Source organism: Orcinus orca, chromosome 17, assembly GCF_937001465.1.
Source record: "Orcinus orca chromosome 17, mOrcOrc1.1, whole genome shotgun sequence".
In the NCBI taxonomy this organism is placed as follows: domain Eukaryota; kingdom Metazoa; phylum Chordata; class Mammalia; order Artiodactyla; family Delphinidae; genus Orcinus; species Orcinus orca.
Window position 1 is genome coordinate 53825843 of NC_064575.1, and position 20897 is coordinate 53846739.

A 20897-nucleotide genomic window follows, 5' to 3' on the forward strand; every position below is an offset into this window, starting at 1 on the left:
CCCAGCACCTGGCCCAGTGCCTGGCATAAAGTCAGTACTTCTTGAATATGTATTCCATGAATCTGCTATCTTGTCTGCTCGCCCATCTTGGGACAACCCCGGAAAGGAGGCGGTGTTTGTGAGTTCATTCACCCACCCAACAAAGAGCATCTGTTATGTGCCGGGCTTTGGGGATATGAAAAAGATACAGCCATGACCTCAAGAGCTACTGGAAGATGGCAGACTGAGAAACCAGTTGACTGACTGCCTTCAAGATCTTAACTTCTAAATCGCAAAAACTGATTCATGACTATGACTAGCAAAGCCATAGTCACATAGAAAACATTCCCCACAGATCCAATCAGCAAGAGTCCCTTTTCTCCCAACCCACCAGCCCTAATCATTCCCTGCTTTTCGAGCTGGCCTCAACCACTTGATCCTACAAAAAGCCCAACCTGACCTTCAGACTGAGAGGGTCCAAAGGCTTGCCTGGTGTTTGGGTTCCTTGGATGCATCAAGCTATGTAAACTTGGTTTTGTGTGGCCATAGGTATGTCATTGGTGGACCTGACATCCCAACTTGGAGTTCAAAATGCACCTGGAAAAAGCCACAAAGTTTAACCACCACATTCCTTGAGTGCCCAGGTCTTCTAGCCTTTGGTTATATTGTCTCACACCCAGGAACAAGGGTCCCCCTTGGGCTCAGAGTTGTCACGGTAACTTGTCAGTGGGCTCAGCTCCAGCAGTTGTCATGGTCACTGCAAACCTGTACTCTGGGATTTGCAGTGGCAAAAGCTGTTGCTAATGGGGGGGGGCGGTGAATGGAGAAGGGGAAGGAAGGTGAGGCAGAATCCTCTCTTCCTCCTGGCTCCGACCCACCTCGAAACCCACTGTAACAATGGATTGGGACAGAGAGGCAGAGGCTTGTGTGACGTTCAGAAACATGCTAGAACATAAGAATTTAATACTACGTGAAATCAACTAAGAAAACCGAAATTGCTTGCTGCAACTTCGAGGAGGCACTATGAGCAAAGATAATCCACGAGCGCCATCTAGTGGGAAGATCAGCCATTGCCGCCCAATCCCTGAGCCCTTCTTGAGTGGCAGCGATGTCTTCTATGTTTCCACCAACAGGGAAGGCCAGCCATCTGCATCTGGGCCCTTGCTAGAAAGAGCATTTTGAGCTTAATTGCCCCTGGCACTGTGCTCTGCACTGTGGAAAGAAAGCTTCACTCATATCCTATGGATGCTTTGAATTTTGTTAACATTTTTAAAATTTGAATTTAAAGTGTTTCCCTTTTAACTCTGGCTGCTAGGAACCTCAGAGACAAAGCGTGGTCAGACGTCAGCAGCACCTTGTGATGATGACTTTTGGACTAACCTTGCCTCAGTTTTATCTAATATTTAAAGTTGTTTTCCACTTTACTGCCGTATTTTTTATTTTTTTAATTTTTTTTTTTTTGTGGTACATGGGTCTCTCACTGTTGTGGCCTCTCCCGTTTCGGAGCACAGGCTCCGGACACGCAGGCTCAGCGGCCATGGCTCACGGGCCCAGCCGCTCCGCGGCATGTGGGATCTTCCCAGACCGGGGCACGAACCCGCGTCCCCTGCATCGGCAGGCGGACTCTCAACCACTGCGCCACCAGGGAAGCCCAACTGCCATATTCTTACCTAGTTTCTTTCTTTTTTTTTTTGGCTGCATTGGATCTTAGTTGCAGCACATGGGATCTTTCCTTGTGGTGCACAGGCTTCTCTCTGGTTGTGGTGCACGGGCTCTAGAACACACAGGCTCAGTAGTTGTGGGCTTAGTTGCTCGTCAGCATGTGGGATCTTAGTTCCCCCACCAGGGATCGAATCTATGTCCCCTGCATTACAAGGTGGATTCTTAACCACTGGACTACCAGGGAGGTCCCCTCTAGTTTCTATCTTATATGAAGGATATTTCAAAGAATTTTTGGAAGAAGGTAGAGTCACCAGTAATTTCACACAGTCTCCATTACCAAAGCATCTTATTCAGGAGTCATCAGGAGCAAGAGGGTTCTAAGCCCCAGGGAGATTCAATGAGCAGGAACCCAGGAGATATAATGGCAAACACATACTGAAATTTTACTACATGCTGAGCACTTTTCTAAGCACTTTAAATGTAAAAACTCATTGAATTCTTACAATCCTGTTTTTTGTAGATGAAGAAAAGAAGCTCAAAGTTTGGGGGCAATTTGTTATACATCAATACATGGAAGAGGTAACTGAGGATCAGAGAAGTTAAATAACTTGTCCAAGGTCACACAGCTAGTAAGTGGTAGAAATGGAGTTACGATACCCCAAGTCCACCTTCTTCACCACTAGGCTCTACTGCTGCTTCATGAACTCTGAGTCAGGCAGCAGCCGAGGCCAGAATGGGGAAAAGAAGCTTTGTTTCAGGGTCGCAGACTGAAAGAGGAACTCACAAGCTGAGCTGTGTGGCACAGAACCACCTGCAGTTGTTGGTGTGTAATTGAGGTTGTGTGGATATTACACAGTTGCTGACTCTTGCCCAGCCCAGCATCCTGGATGAGGGATGCGGGGGACCCTGAAAGGTCAGACCACTTACTGTAGCAGGCCGAAAGATAAAGTGGCGGCAGGTCCATCCCTCAGAATCCAGAAGTGAGCTGAAAGCCTCTAGGAGGCCTCCTGAGATGGAAGTGCCACGTGGGCCGGGATTTAGGGTATTTTGTTTACTGCTGTCCCAGCAAAGTGGGTGATGGCCGTCTGGGGGCTGAGTTGCGGGAAGAGAGAGGTTAAAGTGTTGACAATAAAGAGGGGCCACTCAGGTTGAGTGGTGGTGACAAAAAAAAAGAGTGGTGACAGAATTGTAAGCACAGGCGAACAGGATGAAGTCTCGCACCGTCATTTAGGAAAAACTCTAACTGGAATCTGGGGCTGAATCTAATCACAATAAGATCCTGCTGGTTTACCAAAGGATCTTTCTTCTCTTGCACTCTCATGCAACCCCCCCCTTTTTTTTTTTTTGCGGTACACGGGCCTCTCACTGTTGTGGCCTCTCCCGTTGCGGAGCACAGGCTCCGGACGCGCAGGCTCAGTGGCCACGGCTCACGGGCCCAGCCGCTCCGCGGCATGTGGGATCTTCCCGGACCAGGGCACGAACCTGTGTCCCCTGCATCGGCAGGCGGACTCTCAACCACTGCGCCACCAGGGAAGCCCCAACCCCTTTTTTCTATTGCCAATACATGATCACTTCGTCTGTTAGCCAGCTGTGGATTAACTTTGCACTTTCCCATAATTGACCCAGTGCTAAATTTCTTCCTAATCCATCAACTACAAAGGGTTTTGACAGGCATAAGCGGTATTATGGTAGAATCAGGATTTCAAAGATTAAAATGGAACTGCTTTTGAAACTGAAGCCAATATAGGTCATGGAATTCAGGAGTAAGAAAGATGGTGCTTACCTGCTCCAAGACAACACACAAAAGCTGGTAGCTTATCCCTTTAAATAGGTAAAGATCAGCCTCCAGCAAAAGCTAGACTAGAACTAGTTTTTGTTTCTTACCCCTAGGCCAGGTTTCTTCCCCTGAAAGCCTGCATCTGCAAACACTTTATACCATACTTCTATCCCTACTTCAGGATGGATGAGGCAGGGATTAAAGTATTTGTAAGATTTATTCACAACTTGAATATGCAAGATTAAGATTTTTTTTTTCTGATTTCATACTTTCAAGTCAATTAAGCAAGCATCCTTTACTATATTACTGCTCAAGTTGCTAATAACTACTGTGAGGAAATCAAGAGTAACTCCCCAAAAAGAGACAAAAAAACCCCAAAAAAACTGGTGTGGCTTTTTCAACCCAAATTTGCATTCAGTATCAGCGCCCACATTTACTTGGAAGGAATATCTAGCTTAATTTATACAGAACTATTTAAGTGTAAGTTTAAACCTGTTAGGAAGCTGGTGAATATGTGACCCAGAGAAAAATCTTTGGGCTCACATATATATTGGACTTTATCAAAGCCTTCAGTATTCCGTATGTAATATCCAGAATCATTTTACCAGATTCAATTTGTTACTATGTGATAAAGCAAGATTCTGAAAGAATGCTTACAAGTTAACACACAAAGCTGATATGTAAAATTACAAGTCTTTCACGACAGAAGCCAAAGCAAAGCAAAACTAAAATGTAAGGAGGAATAAAAACATTTTATCTGTGTATTCAGAATCACACACAAGTTACCTTTACAGTTCAATTTACTATATAGAAATCATTTGGGTTTTATAGTTTCAGTTAAATTCTGAACTGAGATTACAATAGTTTAAAAAAAATTGTTAACATTAATTATTTTAAGCAAACCAAATTGAAATACATAAGTTCAAACTTCAGATTTATGGCAAACAGTCTTCAAATACAACACAGATATTTCTTAAAGTTACCGTATCATTCATGTCTTACTTGCAACTCTGAGCTGTTATACACAGAATAGCTCTCCTATAAATATGGCAAAATCGACACGCCATGAAACTCAAAGTTGTATAGTCAGGCCAATGACTCAAAGTTGTACCATCTCTTAAAAGATTTGGCATTTCTGGACCAAAAAGCACAAGTAAAGAAGGTTAGGAACAATTCCTCCTCATTACAGTTAAAAAAAGTTGCATGGTAGCTTGGAATTTTGCATAAAACCCCACATTACATCTTGGAAAAGCCCAAAGGTAATTTAGATGACAACAGATTGGGGTCTTTTTTAATTAATAGGACCCACAAAATTCAAATGGGAATTAATCAAATCAAAAATATTAAGCACCTACTGGTTTAAGAGATTGAAATTTATTAGAGATTCATGATCAATTTCCTTCCACCTTGAAATCAAGGTGTAAAAACCAGCTATTAAGTGCATTCCAAACTTCTCCTATGTAGCACAGGTAGAATTTTCTGTCCATTGGCACCAAAGTGAAGTCACATTTCCTCTTGGTAGACAGAAATTCCACATCTGAACATAGAGTAAGTTAGGAAAAAATGACCCCTGTTGCTTATTACTATTGTGATTCTGAGATCTAGGATAACTAATATACTAGCTGTGAACAACGCAAATTCCTGGCAACAACTGTCATGTTAGTGACTCTAACTCACTTCCCCCAATCACCATAAAACTTTAGTATGAAAAGAATTAAAACTACACTAAGCTGAACAAATGGGAAATAACAAGAAGCTAAGTGAACAGCTAAAACAAAACAAACCCTAAGTCTGAAATCACTGCAATTGAGAAACTGAAAATAGGTGTGCTTCTCCCCACCCCACCTCACAATTTTCAATTTAAATAATATTCCGTGCAAAGGAGCATCAGGTTTCTGGATATAGATGTAGCCCTTCTTTAAGATTTAGTGCGCTGCAGTTTTCTGCAATTTTATTTCCCTCCCCCAAAGTTTTTTCAAGGTACTTAAGAGAATCTTCCATTTCAGTCAAAAGATTTGTGATTCAAAGATTTACTAAGGTACTCTATGCATTCTATCTGTACAGAAACACCTATTAATTATTACAATTGGTTTATGAAGGATTAACATTTTTGGTGTTAAAATTGTTAAACAACATGCTTACTGCACATCAACTCTCCATAATGAATCTCAACTTCACAATGATTTACCAAACATTTTACTTAAATTACTAATTAAATAACTGAAAAATGTACTGAGCCAAACTAAACTTAAATGGGCTATAAAGGAAAATAACCTTCTAAACAGTCCATATACACATCTATTTCAAAACTACCTTTGCTAGCTAGCCCCTTTCCCAAAGTTTTAGCCTGAAAAAACAGTAAAATCTACACAAAATTTTATTGCAATCATACAAGGGTTACATTAGGTCAAATACAACAAATACTATGATGCAATTGTACATTTATTAAACTACAGTTCAAAGCACAAATTTACACATTCTAAATACACTAAACGTATCTAATGAAATCACACTCGTCTTCCACTGACATTTGATATATCTGGGTGAAAGACATTAACTTTACAAGACTTTTTAAACACGAATCCTTAGTATAAAAACTGTGTACTTGTATGTAAACGGTTTAATGGGGAACCCAATTAATGGGCTTCCATCTCCACTAAGTCATCCATTTTGTTGCATATTTTATTTTAAACGCTTAAGGGGTGGGGCAAACTGGTAAGTTTAAATGTGGATACATTATCTTAATCTCCCAATTACCCCCAGTGAATTATAGGTGAGAGCTAATTTTGTCTGGTCCCAAACAGCTATTACTAGTAGTTTTTGTTTCCAAGAGAATTAACAGAATAAGATTGTTCAAATTTTTTCCACACTGGAATGTAGACCAGACAAGCTTAACCTGCAACTTCATATCTAAAAAAGCGTTAATGCCTGCTTAAGCTTCAGTGGAAAAGTTGTCTTCCTGGCTCAACTGAATGCAAGAAGGCACAAAGAAGAAGTTCTTCATCATTGTGTCTGAAGTAATTCCAGCATCTTGCATCTCATACCTACATAAGAAAAAAAAATTTGAATTTAAGGATAAAGAGCACACAACCACATAACAAATGGACAATGAAATAGGACTGTAAAATAAGTGGTCTTCCAATTACTCTTTTTTTTTTTAAATTTTCATTTATTTATTTGGTTGTGTTGGGTCTTCATTGCCGCACGCAGGCTTTCTCTAATTACATCAAGCAGGGGCTACTCTTCATTGCGGTGCGCGGGCTTCATTGCAGTGGTTTCTCTTGTTGCGGAGCTCAGGCTTTAGGCGTGCGGGCTTCAGTAGTTGTGGCACATGGGCTCAGCAGTTGTGGCTCACGGGCTCAGTAGCTCTGCAGCATGTGGGATCTTCCTGGACCAGGGCTCAAACCCGTGTCCCCTGCATTGGCAGGCGGACTCTTAACCACTGCGTCACCAGGCAAGTCCCCCAATTACTCTTAAAAGATCATTTTGCTATTACTTTTAAGTTGTGCGTTCATTACAGAATTAAAATTAGCAAACGTTCTGTCACCTCGAATACCCAATCTGCTTTAAAACAAAAACAACATCTTACCAATCACTGTATGACATCATATAATAAATAGCTGGCCTCTGAAAATCATTAAAAGCAGATGGTTCATGGAAAGAATCTGCTCCCATATTATCAAAGATAAGCCAATCTCCCACATTCAGCTCAGGAAGAAGACAGTTTTCCACAATTTGATCAAGCTCATCACAGGATGGACCCCAAAGGCTGCTTGTAAACAGAGGCTCATCTTCCTTGTATTTCTGTAGGAGAAAAAAAGGTTGTTGTTTTGTTAGGTTTTTACTCAGGCAGGCACTGAATTTGAAGGTGGATAAGAGCATTTTTTCACTATCTCAGATCAAATGTGCCCCTGGAAGAAAGGCCTAGAACCAGCAGCAGTGATGCTCCTTAACTCTATCTAAGGAAGCAACTAAAGGAACTCAGCCAGAGATATGCAAATCCTCAAAAAAGGGGCAACCTTCCCCCATCCTAAAATATTTCTCCAAAAATTGGGATGTATCTTAAAAATAACAGCTCGTTCATAAACTGCCATATAAGCAGTTTTTATATTATATGTAATAAAACTTGCCTTGTGAACCTCTGGAATGGTATTTAAGTCCTCAGACAGTTTACTTGCAAAAGAACCATAAACACCATCGTTCATATAATACATGAAGGTTGGTTCATCACTTCCGGTTTTTCCTACTGAAATGAAACAGGAAAAGTAAAGATGAGTTTAGAGTAAAACATCTAAAAGGTGTATTAAAGTCTGAATTAGTATTTACAGAACTGACTTGTAGGTTTCACATTCCTCAAAACATAAACACCGATATATATATACTGACATACCTTAAAACTGTTAGCCTAAAATACTGAACACACTTCACAAAGGAGAATAACCAATGAAGACATGAAAAAAGTGCTCTACATCATTTGTCACCAGGTAAATGCAAATTAAAACTACACACTGAAATACCACCACCATACGCCTACTGAATGGATAAAATTTAAAACACTGACACCCCCCCCCCACAAAAAGTCAGTAAAGGTGGGGAGCAACCAGAACTTGCATATATACATTGTCATTGGAGGGGCAAAATAGTAACACCATTCTGAAATCTTTGCAGACACCTACTCTGTGACCCAGCAATTCTATTCTTAATCATTTACCTAAGAGAAATGAAAAATGTCCACAATTCCAGTAGTACAAGAATGTAGTAATAGTTTTATTCTTTTTTGTGTGTGTGTGGTACGCCGGCCTCTCACTGTTGTGGCCTCTCCCGTTGCGGAGCACAGGCTCCGGATGCGCAGGCTCAGCGGCCATGGCTCACGGGCCCAGCCGCTCCGCGGCATGTGGGATCTTCCCAGACCGGGGCACGAACCTGTATCCCCTGCATCGGCAGGCGGACTCTTAACCACTGCGCCACCAGGGAAGCCCTAGTTTTATTTTTAATAGCCCAAAACTGGGAATAATCAAATAATCATCAGCAAGAGAATGGATACAATGAATATACAATGTATATTCATTCAGAAAATGGAATATTAATTGGCAATAAATGTAAAACAAAATGGTTCAGACATTATACTGAGCTGTCTTAAACAGAAGAATATATGTTATATGACCTCATTTATATGAAGTTCAAGAGCAGCCCAAACTAATCTATGGTGGAAAAATAATCAGGGTGATTATCTGGCAAAGGAACAAAACTGAGAAAAAACTTTAAGATACGAAAATTATTTGTAGCTTGATAGAGATGACAGTGTAAGCCTTCATTAACTTGTCAAATCATACATTTAAGACTGTACTGGTTCCTAAGGGGAATCAATCACGTGGGTAAGTTTATCTAAAATAAGCCTATCTCAACATCAGTATCAAGGAGAGTTGGATTCAGAAAGTCTTATTATGGAATGGGACCTTGGCTAGGGCATTTTGAAAAGCTCCCTAGCTGCTGCCTACTGATGGATGAAGACCACCCACAACTTTATAATCCATGAAATGTCCTACAGTAAATTTGTACCTGAGTAGTATCTGATAAACTCATCTTCGAACTAACTGGAATTACCTACTAACAGAAACAAAACTATAAACTTTTTAACTTACCTCCAGAGGAAAACTTATTTTCAACAACTTTCTTTGCAATGATATTAACTGCAAGTGTAAATGCAGAAGACACATAGTAGCTTCCGGGTTCAGAAATTATCTTAATGCCAGATCCTTCAGGAAAGTAGACATCCAACAAAGGGCTGATAACATGATTAACCTATGGATTTAAAACCCCACATTATGGTTTTAATATTGGATTAGATAATTCACAATATTAAGAGACTGATAGCTATTAAATTTTCTAGGAAAATTAAGTATTTGAATTATAGACCATGAAGCTTTGTGATAAAGCAGGCTTTCAAGTCATCAAAGTTTATTTTCTAACTATCATAATGGCATTAAAAAAAAAATTTTCTTAACTCCAATGGCAAATGGCTACTGGTGATTGTTTAAAGTCATGTCTCTATATTCAATCACTATCAATGAAGGAACAAAATTTCAAATCAGTTTCTATATATTAGGAAGGTGAGGAGTGGTGTGTATCTGGATAAAATAGCTCAAGCTCTCCAAGTTATGAATTCATCTGTGCCATCAAGTACTGAAAATAGAAACTTTCTGTGATAAAATTATGCTATAGAGTTTAAACTTTTCAAAGTTAAGCTATCTTCTCATTGCCTATTCATTTTCTTAGAATAAAATTTTAAACAATGTTACACCTTTAGTTGCTGCTGTAAAAACTCTCGTCTACAAATCTACCAGGTAAGTAGTAAAGAATGAGAGATTATTCCAGTATGTCCACCCACTGAACAAGGTTTACCTCTTCCAATTGAAATTCGGTTCCTGTGAAGCCTCCACCAATGTCTAACATGTTCATTGTGAAGCCAAATTCTCCCTAGAGATGTGGAGGGGGGAAAATCTTTAAATGCTTTTCCAAATTGTAATGCATATAGGGACATTTCAAAAAAAAAAAGGGAGGTAAATAATCTCTGTTCTGACCTTTAGTAAATTTCTTGCTTTCTACTAACAGAAGCAGATTCATTCAATGTTATATATATTGTCTTCCTGATGTTTCTGTATTATCTTTAGACATATGCAAGTAAATTACTATTTAATCCCTTCACACCCATTTTTTAAAATGTGCATGTCATAAAAAAGAATGAATGAGCGTACTTCAGAGGTAGAAAACCACTGAATCTTAGATAACATCCTGGCTTAAAATATCAAAATAATTTAAGGGAAAAACTTACAGCCATGTCAAATACACATCGAGCATCAGATAAAGCATGTACATATACTTGAGATTCTTTGCAAGCACTTGAAACATGAAATCTGAAAGAAAGAAGAGTAATAAATTTGAAGCTGCTGCAAGTTTTAGAGGCCTTTCCTGTAAGTCCTTTCTCATTCACCATACTGACACAAAAAATACTCACATTAACCTTACCAAATATTTAAAGCATTAGAAGCACGAGCCTCTAATCATCCAAGTTACAATACCAGCCTTTTAGAAAAGTATTATCCAATATTAGGATAATACTGTAATTTTATAAACAATTTTTTATAAGTTATCAGTTATGCTTCATGACTATCAGATAGGGACATGCTTTTTATGCATATATGGTAAAGTAACAAGCATCACCCTACAAAACCTTTAATTTGAACACAATTTTATCTAAAAATATAAAAATGTATCTACTGTGAAATAAATACAAGTGAACATTAATTCAGCTGAGTAGTACTGATACTGGTTAGTATTCATTAACAGTGATACTTATCAATGATTCAGACTATTTAAATTTAAATAGGGAATTCCCTAGCGGTCCAGTGGTTAGGACTCCATGCTTCCACTGCAGGCGGCCCGGGTTCAATCCCTGGTTGAGGAACAAAGATCCCACAAACTGCATGGTGCAGCCAAAAAATAAAATAAAATAAAATGAATTGAAATATGGTTCTTTCTGTACCCTGACTGTGGCAGTGGTTACAAAAATATGTTAAAATTCATAGAAGAATATACCCCAAATCAATTTTCCCGTGTGTTAACAATAAAATTTAGCTGAACTATGAAAACTCTCCAATACTGTTAATATTATCAAGTATGGTAGATTTAAGCTTAACAGTGGTGATTCTTTATCCATCTTTATGAGCAATTTTAAAATTTGGAGCATTAAGCTGCTCCAAATTTGATTCAGATCATGGTTCTGAAACTATGATCAAAATCATTAACTCTCTGGGTCTTAGTTTCCTCACACAGTCAGCTGAGAGGGTAAAACAAAGTCTACTGATTTTTTGAAGTGCTCCTGAGGAATTAAAAAGAAGAGAAAAAGTCTTAGGATAGGAAAAAGAAAAAATGAAATGACATCTCCAACAACTTAGAAGCTGAATGCCATTTTGGTATTCATTAGAATTCTAGTAAATCCCTCCATTCAATTTAAAAAGAGGTGATTTACATTACTAGCGGAATTGTTATTTACTATTTTCTATCTTTACTGGGTGAGGGGAAGGTACAGGTACAAAACAGTATGAAGGATAAGCATATTTAGTTGCTTTCCTGAACTAAGGGAAATGTGTATATTAAACCCAAAGTTGAATCTATTAGAGTTCATGCAAATGAAATTCTAAATCAGTAACATAAAGACAAAGATTATCATCACAAAATGAAGTTTAAAACAAATACTCACTTAACCCCAATAATTTGGACATCAAGTTCCTTAGCACATTCCAAAAGATGCCTACAGTTCTTCAGGGTAGTGCCAAACTTCATGTTACCCTCTTCACCTCCAATATTATCTTCTGTTGCAATATGTAGTAAGACCCTAAGAGAAGGGGAAGATGATTGGGGCAGAGTTGGTTTACATCATCATCAGCACATGTGAAGCCTGAAGATTGTAGGAAGTGTGTTGATTATGTTGTCAGCGCTCCAAAATCCAGCGTCGGATGAATCAAGTGAACCTAATGAAAAACAATCCTGTATAGAGAAAAAACTAGCAATTAGGGCCTAAAGCATGAAGCTTACAAGGATGGGAATTTGGAAAATGCAGGAAGTTAAGACTCTGTTGTAGCATCAAGAGTCGGTTGGGCTCTGTAATGAAAGACATTACTTTCAAATCAAGTCCATCAGTCCATAAATCCACCTAGAAAGACTAAATTGAATAGCAATGCCATCGTTGTCTTTCAGTAAAAACGATCAGGGCTTTAAATGTTCCAAATTTCCTAAATTGTTCTAGTTAGCGAACCTTCTACCACTTATTCTGAACATTCCTCCCATTAATTTTGTACAACTAACAAAAAAATCAGGAAGTCCTAAGTTATTTTACGTATCTCAACAGCAGCCTTTTAGACTGCTGATTCAAATCTATTTGGTATCTCCTTCCAAACCACGCCAACCAAGGCAAAATGATCATGACTATCAGGCAATCTCCAAGTAATTACAAACCACTAAAAAAATGCAATTATACAAAAATGCTGTTTGTAAAAGCAAAATTATTCTACCTACAAGTAGAACCAGCTCTATCAAGAATATACCATTCCATTTATAATCTAATACAGTAAACACCCCAAATCAGGTCACAGAAAAGGAAGACTCCCCCACCACCACCCCCAGAAGACTTTTAAGAGAGACAAGCGGTTCCCTAGAACCACTTTATCAAAAAACTGGCCTTTATCAAAACAAAGGTTTTCAGAGTAATAAATCCTGTCAGGATACCTTTCTAAGAATACCATTAAAGTCAATAAGAAAATTATGAATACAAGGGAAATATGGATATGATACACATTTTCGGCAACATATAACATACACAATAACTTATTAAAAAGGAAACAATTTTGTACTAATATACTTTCAGTATATTGTAAAATCCTCTTGATATACCAATTCATGGCAATATTAATTTTGCCTTAAATTTTTTTGCTTTTAAAAAGTGAAGTTTTTAGTTAAAAAAGTAACTCTTGGGATGCATATGGGTACAAGTAAAAACATTAAACTTCCTGTTTGAGGAGAAGGGCCTTCAAGAAATCCCAGGAATCTATGGACTAGGCTCCTAAGACACTGACACAAAGGACAACCATTCAAGAAACCACATCTAAGGGCAGATTAAACCCTCAGCTAACCAGGAAAAAAAGCTGACCAAAACACATCCTGTTCCCAATATGACAAATAACTAGCATGGTTAATGTAATTGTGAGAATATAGCTGTGGCTCTAATTTGATTATCCTACCAACCAGATTCTCTTCCTTGAATTAAAGATTATAAATTCATATCCCAAAATGCCCTTATCTCATTCCAGCTCCACAGGAAGGATCAGAAGTAGCCAATAAAATGCTAGTAGAATTTTCCATAAAGGAACTTGAAATAAGTCACAGTAATCACAACATATACCACTGCTCTACATAAATGCCCCCTTTTCCCAGGCTAAAGACAACCCCAAACCCTAGGTAATAATATTCCCATGTACCTAGTTTTACACTTACTTGGCATTTGGGTGATTACGTGCAATTTTCTTCAATTCGACTTCATTGTCACATGTCATGATATTCACTCCAACTTTTGCTGCATACTTTATTTGAGACACTTGCTTGCAAGGACTTATGTAAATGATGTTTTCTGGAGATACACCCAATTCTTGCACTAAAGCCATTTCAGTCTAAAAACAGATGTTAAACAGTGTCATCTAAAAGGCAAGCTTTCTATTACTTTTCAATCACTACCCCATACCTTTATTTTTTGGTTAAATTCAAATTATATAAGGTTAAATTAGGATTATGTATGTCATAGTTCAGATTCCGGTAATGCTTACCATACTGTACTCTGTTAAAAACCTTTTAAGAAGGTATACAGGGACTTCCCTGGTGGTGCAGCGGTTAAGAATCCACCTGCCAATGCAGGGGACACAGGTTCGAGCCTTGGTCCGGGAAGATCCCACAAAGCTGCGGAGCAACTAAGCCTGTGCGCCACAACTACTGAGCCTGCACCCTAGAGCCCGCAAGCCACAACTACAACTACTGAAGCCTGTGCGCCTAGGCCCATGCTCCGCAATGAACAGAAGCCACCACAATGAGAAGCCTGCACACCACAACAAAGAGCAGCCCCTGCTTGCACTAGAGAAAGCCCACACGCAGCAACAAAGACCCAAAGCAGCCAAAAAATAAAATTAAAATTAAATACTGATCCTATTTTTTTAAAAAAAGGTATACAGGCATATCTCATTTTATTGCACTTTGCAAATACTGCATTTTTACAATTGAAGATTTGTGGCAACCTTGTGTTGAGCAAGTCTACTGGCACCATTTTTCAACAGCATTATTTTATTTGATGTATGTACATTATATTTTAGACATAATGCTATTGCACACTTAATAGACCACAATATAGTATAAACATAACTTTTATATGGACTGAGAAACCAAAATATTCATGTGACTCACTTTATTGCAGTGGTCTAGAATACAATCTGCAGTACCTCTGAGGTACGCCTGTAATTACCATCAGAGAAATCTCATAGTTTAGGATATTATCTTGCTGTCATAAGAAGTAATTTGGTCAAGCTAGCTCTAGGCTAAAAATGAGGAATAACAGTTTTTGATTAAAGAAAAATAAAGCTTATAAAATCTCATCTCACTGAAACGTTCCTTGAAAGGTACACTTGAAAGTTTGTAAATTTCCAATATTAAACTGCAAATTTAAACAAGAGTTAGGAAACACATTCAAAAGTCAAAACTTCCTTGCAACTGTTCTCCTACTGCTGTGGGTCACCAAAAATTAGTCAATTTTAAAATGTTGCAGTTTAGTAATAAAGTAATGAAAATGACTTACTTTATTGGAACAAGCAAATCCAGTTCCAAGAGCTGCCAGAATCTCAAGTACAGCTGGAGTGGAGTTGCACTTTACTGTGTAGAATGGCTTTATCTGAGCCACTATGTTCTGCCACTGACTGTGTTTCTTCACAATCTTTCCAAGATCTCCCACAAAAAATGCATTTTTCCCTGTCTATTATGGTTATGAAAAAGAAAAACATAAAAAACTATAGAAAACAGAGTATCATAAATAGGAAATAACTCCCTTTTCCTCCACAAATGAGCCAAAATAAACATTTATACTACCACACTTAAGGCTTGTTTCTTTTTAAATTTGACTCTGTGCTGTGCTATGCTATGCTGGTATAGAAAATATTCTCTTCGATAAAAAAAATATATATCAATTATAGTGACTTTCTACTTCAGAACTGACTCAATTTTACTTTTGGGGAGTGGAGGGGAAGGAGACTACCTATTTCCTTCCATGCTTTCCTTAACCGTTTAAAATAAACCTACTTTAGCAGTATACAATCTAATTTCCTAATACGGTGAGTAGAATGAGGAAACCTAAACAAAAAGCTGTATCTCCATTATGAATTTCACTTAAAGACAGTAAAACAAGGAAACAAAAGAAACCAATTTTTAAGGAGATAAAGTTGGTAGTTTGTGTGCATATAGGTGGCAAACTTGAATTTAAAAATACAGAAGTACACTAAATGTCAGATAAATCTGAGTAAGGATATTCTTCCCTCAAAGAAAGAAAACTGGGGGATTTCCCGGGAGGTCCAGTGGTTCGGACTTGCGCTTTCACTGTTGTGGCCTGGGTTCAATCCCTGGTTGGAGAACTAAGATCCCACAAACCACATAGCGTGACACAAACAAACAAACAGATTTTAATTAGGGATTGGGAGAGATGTGTAATGATTTCGAAGTTGGGGCTACTCTAGGGGTAGAGAGATGACTATGCATGTCATCCAGAGCATAAATTACCCAATGTTAGATGGCAGACAAAATAATCTTATTAAAAACATACAACATCCAAATATTGTTTGAAAAGCCATGAAGCTATTACTGTTTTCTATAGTCCACATTATTTGAAGATATACATTACTGGAACATATGGACCAAGAAACAGACACGAACAGAAATTATGGGTTATGGGTGGCACATATAGGACAGTTGTACTGAAGTTACCCCATCCTTAAAAAACATGCTGCCATCCCCAGGAAGTGTGTTGTAAAAGTAACTAAGACTAGTGACATCAGAGAATTAACTGTAGAATGACTTAGCTATAGAACAGACTGAACGGTAGGACAAGCGTCACTCTTCCTCACCCCCCAAAAAGAATTCTGATGGCAGAAGAGAGAAATAACAGGATTTTGCTGGTGTGTGAGAAGACTTAAGCACGTTTGTAAAGGTCAAGAGAAGAAGAAAGTTTTTTGGATATCCTATTACTGAACACCAGTAACACAAAAACAATTCTTCGAATTTGGGGAATATGGGAAATTAGCTTCAACAAAAATTCTATCAGTAAGGCAGTAAACAAAATTTTTCTATCAGTAAGTACAAAACAAAAATGATCTTAAGTAGCAACAAATATGATTCTATAGAAATTGACACTTGGGCAGTGGAGAGTAAGCATTCAGTATAAATTCTCATTCAACATACACAACCAAGATTATCTGAAATATAAATTAAAATCTACGGAAGTACACAGTTGAGAAAAATGGGTAAGAAGCCATGTACTGATTAAGTGGATAGCTGGCAACATATCAAGAAAATAAAAGAACATACAGGTCTTCCCTGGTGGCACAGTGGTTGAGAGTCCGCCTGCCGATGCAGGGGGAAGATTCCACATGCCGCGGAGCGGCTGGGCCCGTGAGCCATGGCCGCTGAGCCTGCGCGTCCGGAGCCTGTGCTCCGCAATGGGAGAGGACCGTGTACCACACACACAAAAAACAAAACAGGTGCTATAAAGCACAGAAGAGAAAAGGCTGTCCAGAAGCATTTTTTTTTTAATGTGAGCTAGAAAGAAAATCTCATCACTTCTCAAGGGGAACTGGGGTTGTCAAGTCAAGACAACCTGGAACAAAGTACTTTTATTATATTAAGACCTTGGAAACAAAGCACTGATGCTTCAGATTTCAGAAATTTATAACACTGTTTTCAGAAATGTGAGATGACACTTACCAGGGTATGTTCATAAACATAGTTATCAATAACATTTCCAAGGTTTGTTCCTTCATCCAACAGGCCAACGGAGTAGTTTGCATCGTCAATAAATCCTTTCATCTCAGCCGTATTCCACAAAGCCGAAAGTCATAAACCAGGAAAAACAAGAGACGGGCCACCAAGCCTTACGTCTGGGTCCTTAGAATATGCAACAAACTGTCAAAATAGAAGTTATTTCCAAGTCTGTATTATTAGTCAAACCTAATGTATGAGTTGTCAATGAGAGTGTGTTAATAAGAAGTACCCAATTCAGTGAAGAATCTGTGATCACTTAACACTTTCAGAAATACTAGATCACTAATATCCTTTCCTTTAGTGCCCATTTTAAAGCAAATAAATGTGAATTTATACATTAAAAAAATAAGCTTAATATGACAATTTCTTGAGAAGGTAATTGACACATATGCACAAAATATTACAAGTAAACATGGTCACCTTACATACAGAGTTGCAGAGCCAGTCTGTTTTATTCATCTTGTTTCGTGATTCCTCCATCACACACACAATTTTACTCATTTTAAGTAAAGAAAGCTAGCGGAATAAATGTCTGCAGCTAAGAAATCAAAATAGTCTGAACTTCAATACACTGCCAGCCACATAACAGTGTGCTACCAGGTAACTGCAGATAAACGTCTTCTAAGTAAAATTCTAGAGTAGGTGATGTGTAAATATCAACAATAGGAATGAGTGAAAGTGGAGGCCAACTTTAGGGGACAATCCGTAGTTTTGATACACACTATCTAGATCCCACCACAAGCTAAAATGGACTAGTTAAATCAAGTTAACAATGTTAAGTCTCTTATGAGGTGAGCTGATTGGTGAAAATGTTACTGGACTACAAGTCAGAAGACCTAGTCCTGGCTGTGTCATTTAATAGCTGCGCAATCTGAGGTCAACTTCAGTTAACTACCTTAACTACTTCCTCAAAAGATGGTTGTAAAAAACAAAATTAAAATCGCTTGTTTAAGTGTTGACTCGGAAGAGCTAAAATTAAGTCACCAACTGCCAGAAATACAAAAATGCCATCATAATTTGAAACTAGGCATAAGCTAGGAACCTATTATACATCCTAAACCATTTATTTACTAAGAACTCTGATTTTTAAAAGGGCATCAGACTAAATCCAACCCCTCACCAATCAAATAAAGTTTTCCCTCTTTCTCCAAATCACCCACTGTCCTCTGGAGCGGCACACACAATAAGTTTATGTTCTTTGCTGAACTCACTGATCCTTTCATTACTTTAGGCAAAGATTTATTTTAATATAAAGTCCATAAACAAAACAAGTCCTCTAGACAGGATGCTACTCATTGCCTGGGACTGATTTCTGGTTGCCACATTAACTATAACGGACATAGACCAGCTCTTGGCAACCTATTTTAAAACCTGCACAGCTTTTCCTACATCCTTGATTGCCCCCTTTCCTTTCCCCTCTCCCTGCTCTATGCAAGAGTTCACCATGGGTGACGGCCCTTGTCCTAAAAATATACTCCATTTCAATGGTTCTCAAAAGTGTCGGCTTTCACGGAGCAACTAAGCCCGTGCGCCACAACTACTGAGCCTGCGCTCTAGAGCCCACGAACTACAACTACTGAAGCCCATGTGCCTAAAGCCCATGCTCCACAACAAGAGAAGCCACCGCAATGAGAAGCCCGCGCATCACAACAGAGTAGCTCCCGCTCACCGCACTAGAGAAAAGCTCACGTGCAGCAACAAAGACCCAATGCAGCCCAAAATAAATAAATTAAATAAATAAATTTTTTAAAAAAGTGTCGGCTTTTTGGTTGTACCAAAACAAACTCATCAATAAGCCAGAGCATTAGTCAAATTTCATAAAATACAAGCAGTATTTTTAAAATGACAATTTTATTTCCAAGAACTCAACTACATTCAGTTTAGCTGAGCAAATCTCTTAGATTATGATACCAGAAATGATTTAAATCTGTACCCAGAAAGTACACATTTTAGGCTTGAGGATACATGTTTATTTTAAGCAATGTAAGACCAGCTGGAACATCAATTTTAGAGGGATATTCAACTATGCACTAAAGCAACAGAACAGATAAAACCTACTCATTCAAAAAGATCAATTATTCTATTAATGATGAAAAATACTTAATCAAGATCTTTAGCCTAGTATTTCCACTCATGAGACTCTATGCAGTATTTACCTGGGAACCTTGAGTTATCAATTACTGACCATCACAGGCAACTGCTACCAAATGTAAAGTCTAGCTTTTAAAGCCAGGACAAGATGAACCTCAATTTCCTACATCTAGTGTTTACAAGAAGGCTAATTTTCCTCTAACATCAGGATCCTAAACAGCTGCACAAACATCAGGCCCATTCAATCCAGTCTTACCTGCTGAATGCCCACATTCTTCAGAAATTTTTCTAGGTTAAGTAAGGTTATGGTGATAGGGATAGGAAATTTTTTCCAACTATTTTTTCGTTTTCTTTTTTTCCTAAAAATACATATTTAATTCTCATAATATTATTCACAGAGTTCTTGGCAGAGATGAATTTTGAGGTTCATGTTGTCTCTCTTTCAGTCCCCAAAGCTGTTTTGAGTTCTCCAGGCTTTGGTGGAATTTCAGGTATTGTCAGGTCTGGCCAGTAGTACCGGTGCACCACCTCTGCGCCGGCGCACATGGCCAGGAAGCTGGCAGGGAACATTTTCAGGTAGGACGTCCAGGACACGCCCGCGGGCATGGTCGGCGGGCTCGAGCTGCACTGGCACTCAGAAGCAGGTCAGGGGACAGTTGAAGGGCGCTCTGGAGATGGAGCGGGCGGCCGCTCCAACTATTTTCAAACTATAAAATCTACAGATTCAACTCTCACTGCCTGCTAAACCAGCTTAAATCTAAAAGCAGACACTTTTTGTAAGTGTGCCAAGTACTTATACAATATTCTCTTAACCTTTAAAACCACTATGACAGGGACTTACCTGGTGGCGCAGTGGTTAAGAATCCGCCTGCCCATGCAGGGGACACGGGTTCAAAGCGTGGTCCGGGAAGATCCCACACGCCGCGGAGCAACTAAGCCCACACACCTAGAGCTCGTGCCCCGCAGCGAGAGAAGCCACCCCCACTGAGAAGCCCCCGGCTCGCCGCAACTCGCAACTCTCGAGAAAGCCTGCGCAAAGCCTGCGCATAGCAACGAAGACCCAATGCAGCCAAAAATAAATAAATGAATAAATATTAAAAAAAACCCACTATGACAGTATTATTCTGTTTTACAGATGAAGACACTGAGGCACAGAACTAATTAGGCTAGCTCTAGAGATGCTAATGATCAAATTAATAGGCATACCTTGGAGGTTCAGTTCCAAACCACTGTAATAAAGTGAGTATTGCATTAACGCGAGTCACACAAACTTTTCAGTTTCCCAGTTCCTATAAAAGTTATGCTTACACTATCCTCTAGTCTATTAGGTGTGAAAAAAAACCCAAAAACCCCCCACACACAGAAATAACACGAACAATGTATATACCTTAACTAAAAAATAATGCTGTTGGAAAAATGGCACCAATAGACTTGCTCAAAGCAAGGTCACCACAAACCTTTAGTCTGTGAAAAATGCCGTATTTGCCAAGCGCAATAAAACGAGGTACGCCTGTCTGTTAAAAGGAAAACTCTGTCTCCCCAGCAGTCCCGTTCCTAGAAAACACGGGATCCCTCTTTTGGAAACCAAACACAACTCTCAGTCTCTTTGATAGACTAAATGACACCCCCATAATCAATTAACCATTTCTCAGACATATAAATTCCCATAGTTCCTAAACCTCTGTATAATAAAGTTTATTCACATGTGGTACCAAAACATCCTATCATGCCTTCTCATAGCCTTTCAAACCTTTCTTTATGACTAGTT

General features: G+C 38.7%; 1 protein-coding gene across 7 annotated transcripts in view; it reads right to left on the reverse strand.

Annotated features, from left to right (window-relative positions):
* Positions 1–4092: 4092 nt before the first annotated feature.
* Positions 4093–20897, reverse strand: part of AZIN1 (antizyme inhibitor 1) — a 31423-nt gene continuing 14618 nt past the window's right edge. For 3 of the 7 annotated variants that reach the window (XM_012534986.3, XM_033438108.2, XM_033438109.2), the window contains 10 exons: positions 16982–17179; positions 14811–14984; positions 13469–13641; positions 11679–11813; positions 10251–10332; positions 9821–9895; positions 9061–9220; positions 7549–7661; positions 7008–7222; positions 4152–6462 (listed from right to left, as the gene is read on the reverse strand). In XM_012534986.3, the coding sequence (XP_012390440.1) occupies positions 6351–6462; positions 7008–7222; positions 7549–7661; positions 9061–9220; positions 9821–9895; positions 10251–10332; positions 11679–11813; positions 13469–13641; positions 14811–14984; positions 16982–17083 (1341 nt within the window). In that variant the 5' untranslated portion in view covers positions 17084–17179 and the 3' untranslated portion in view covers positions 4152–6350. 7 annotated transcript variants of the gene reach the window in all.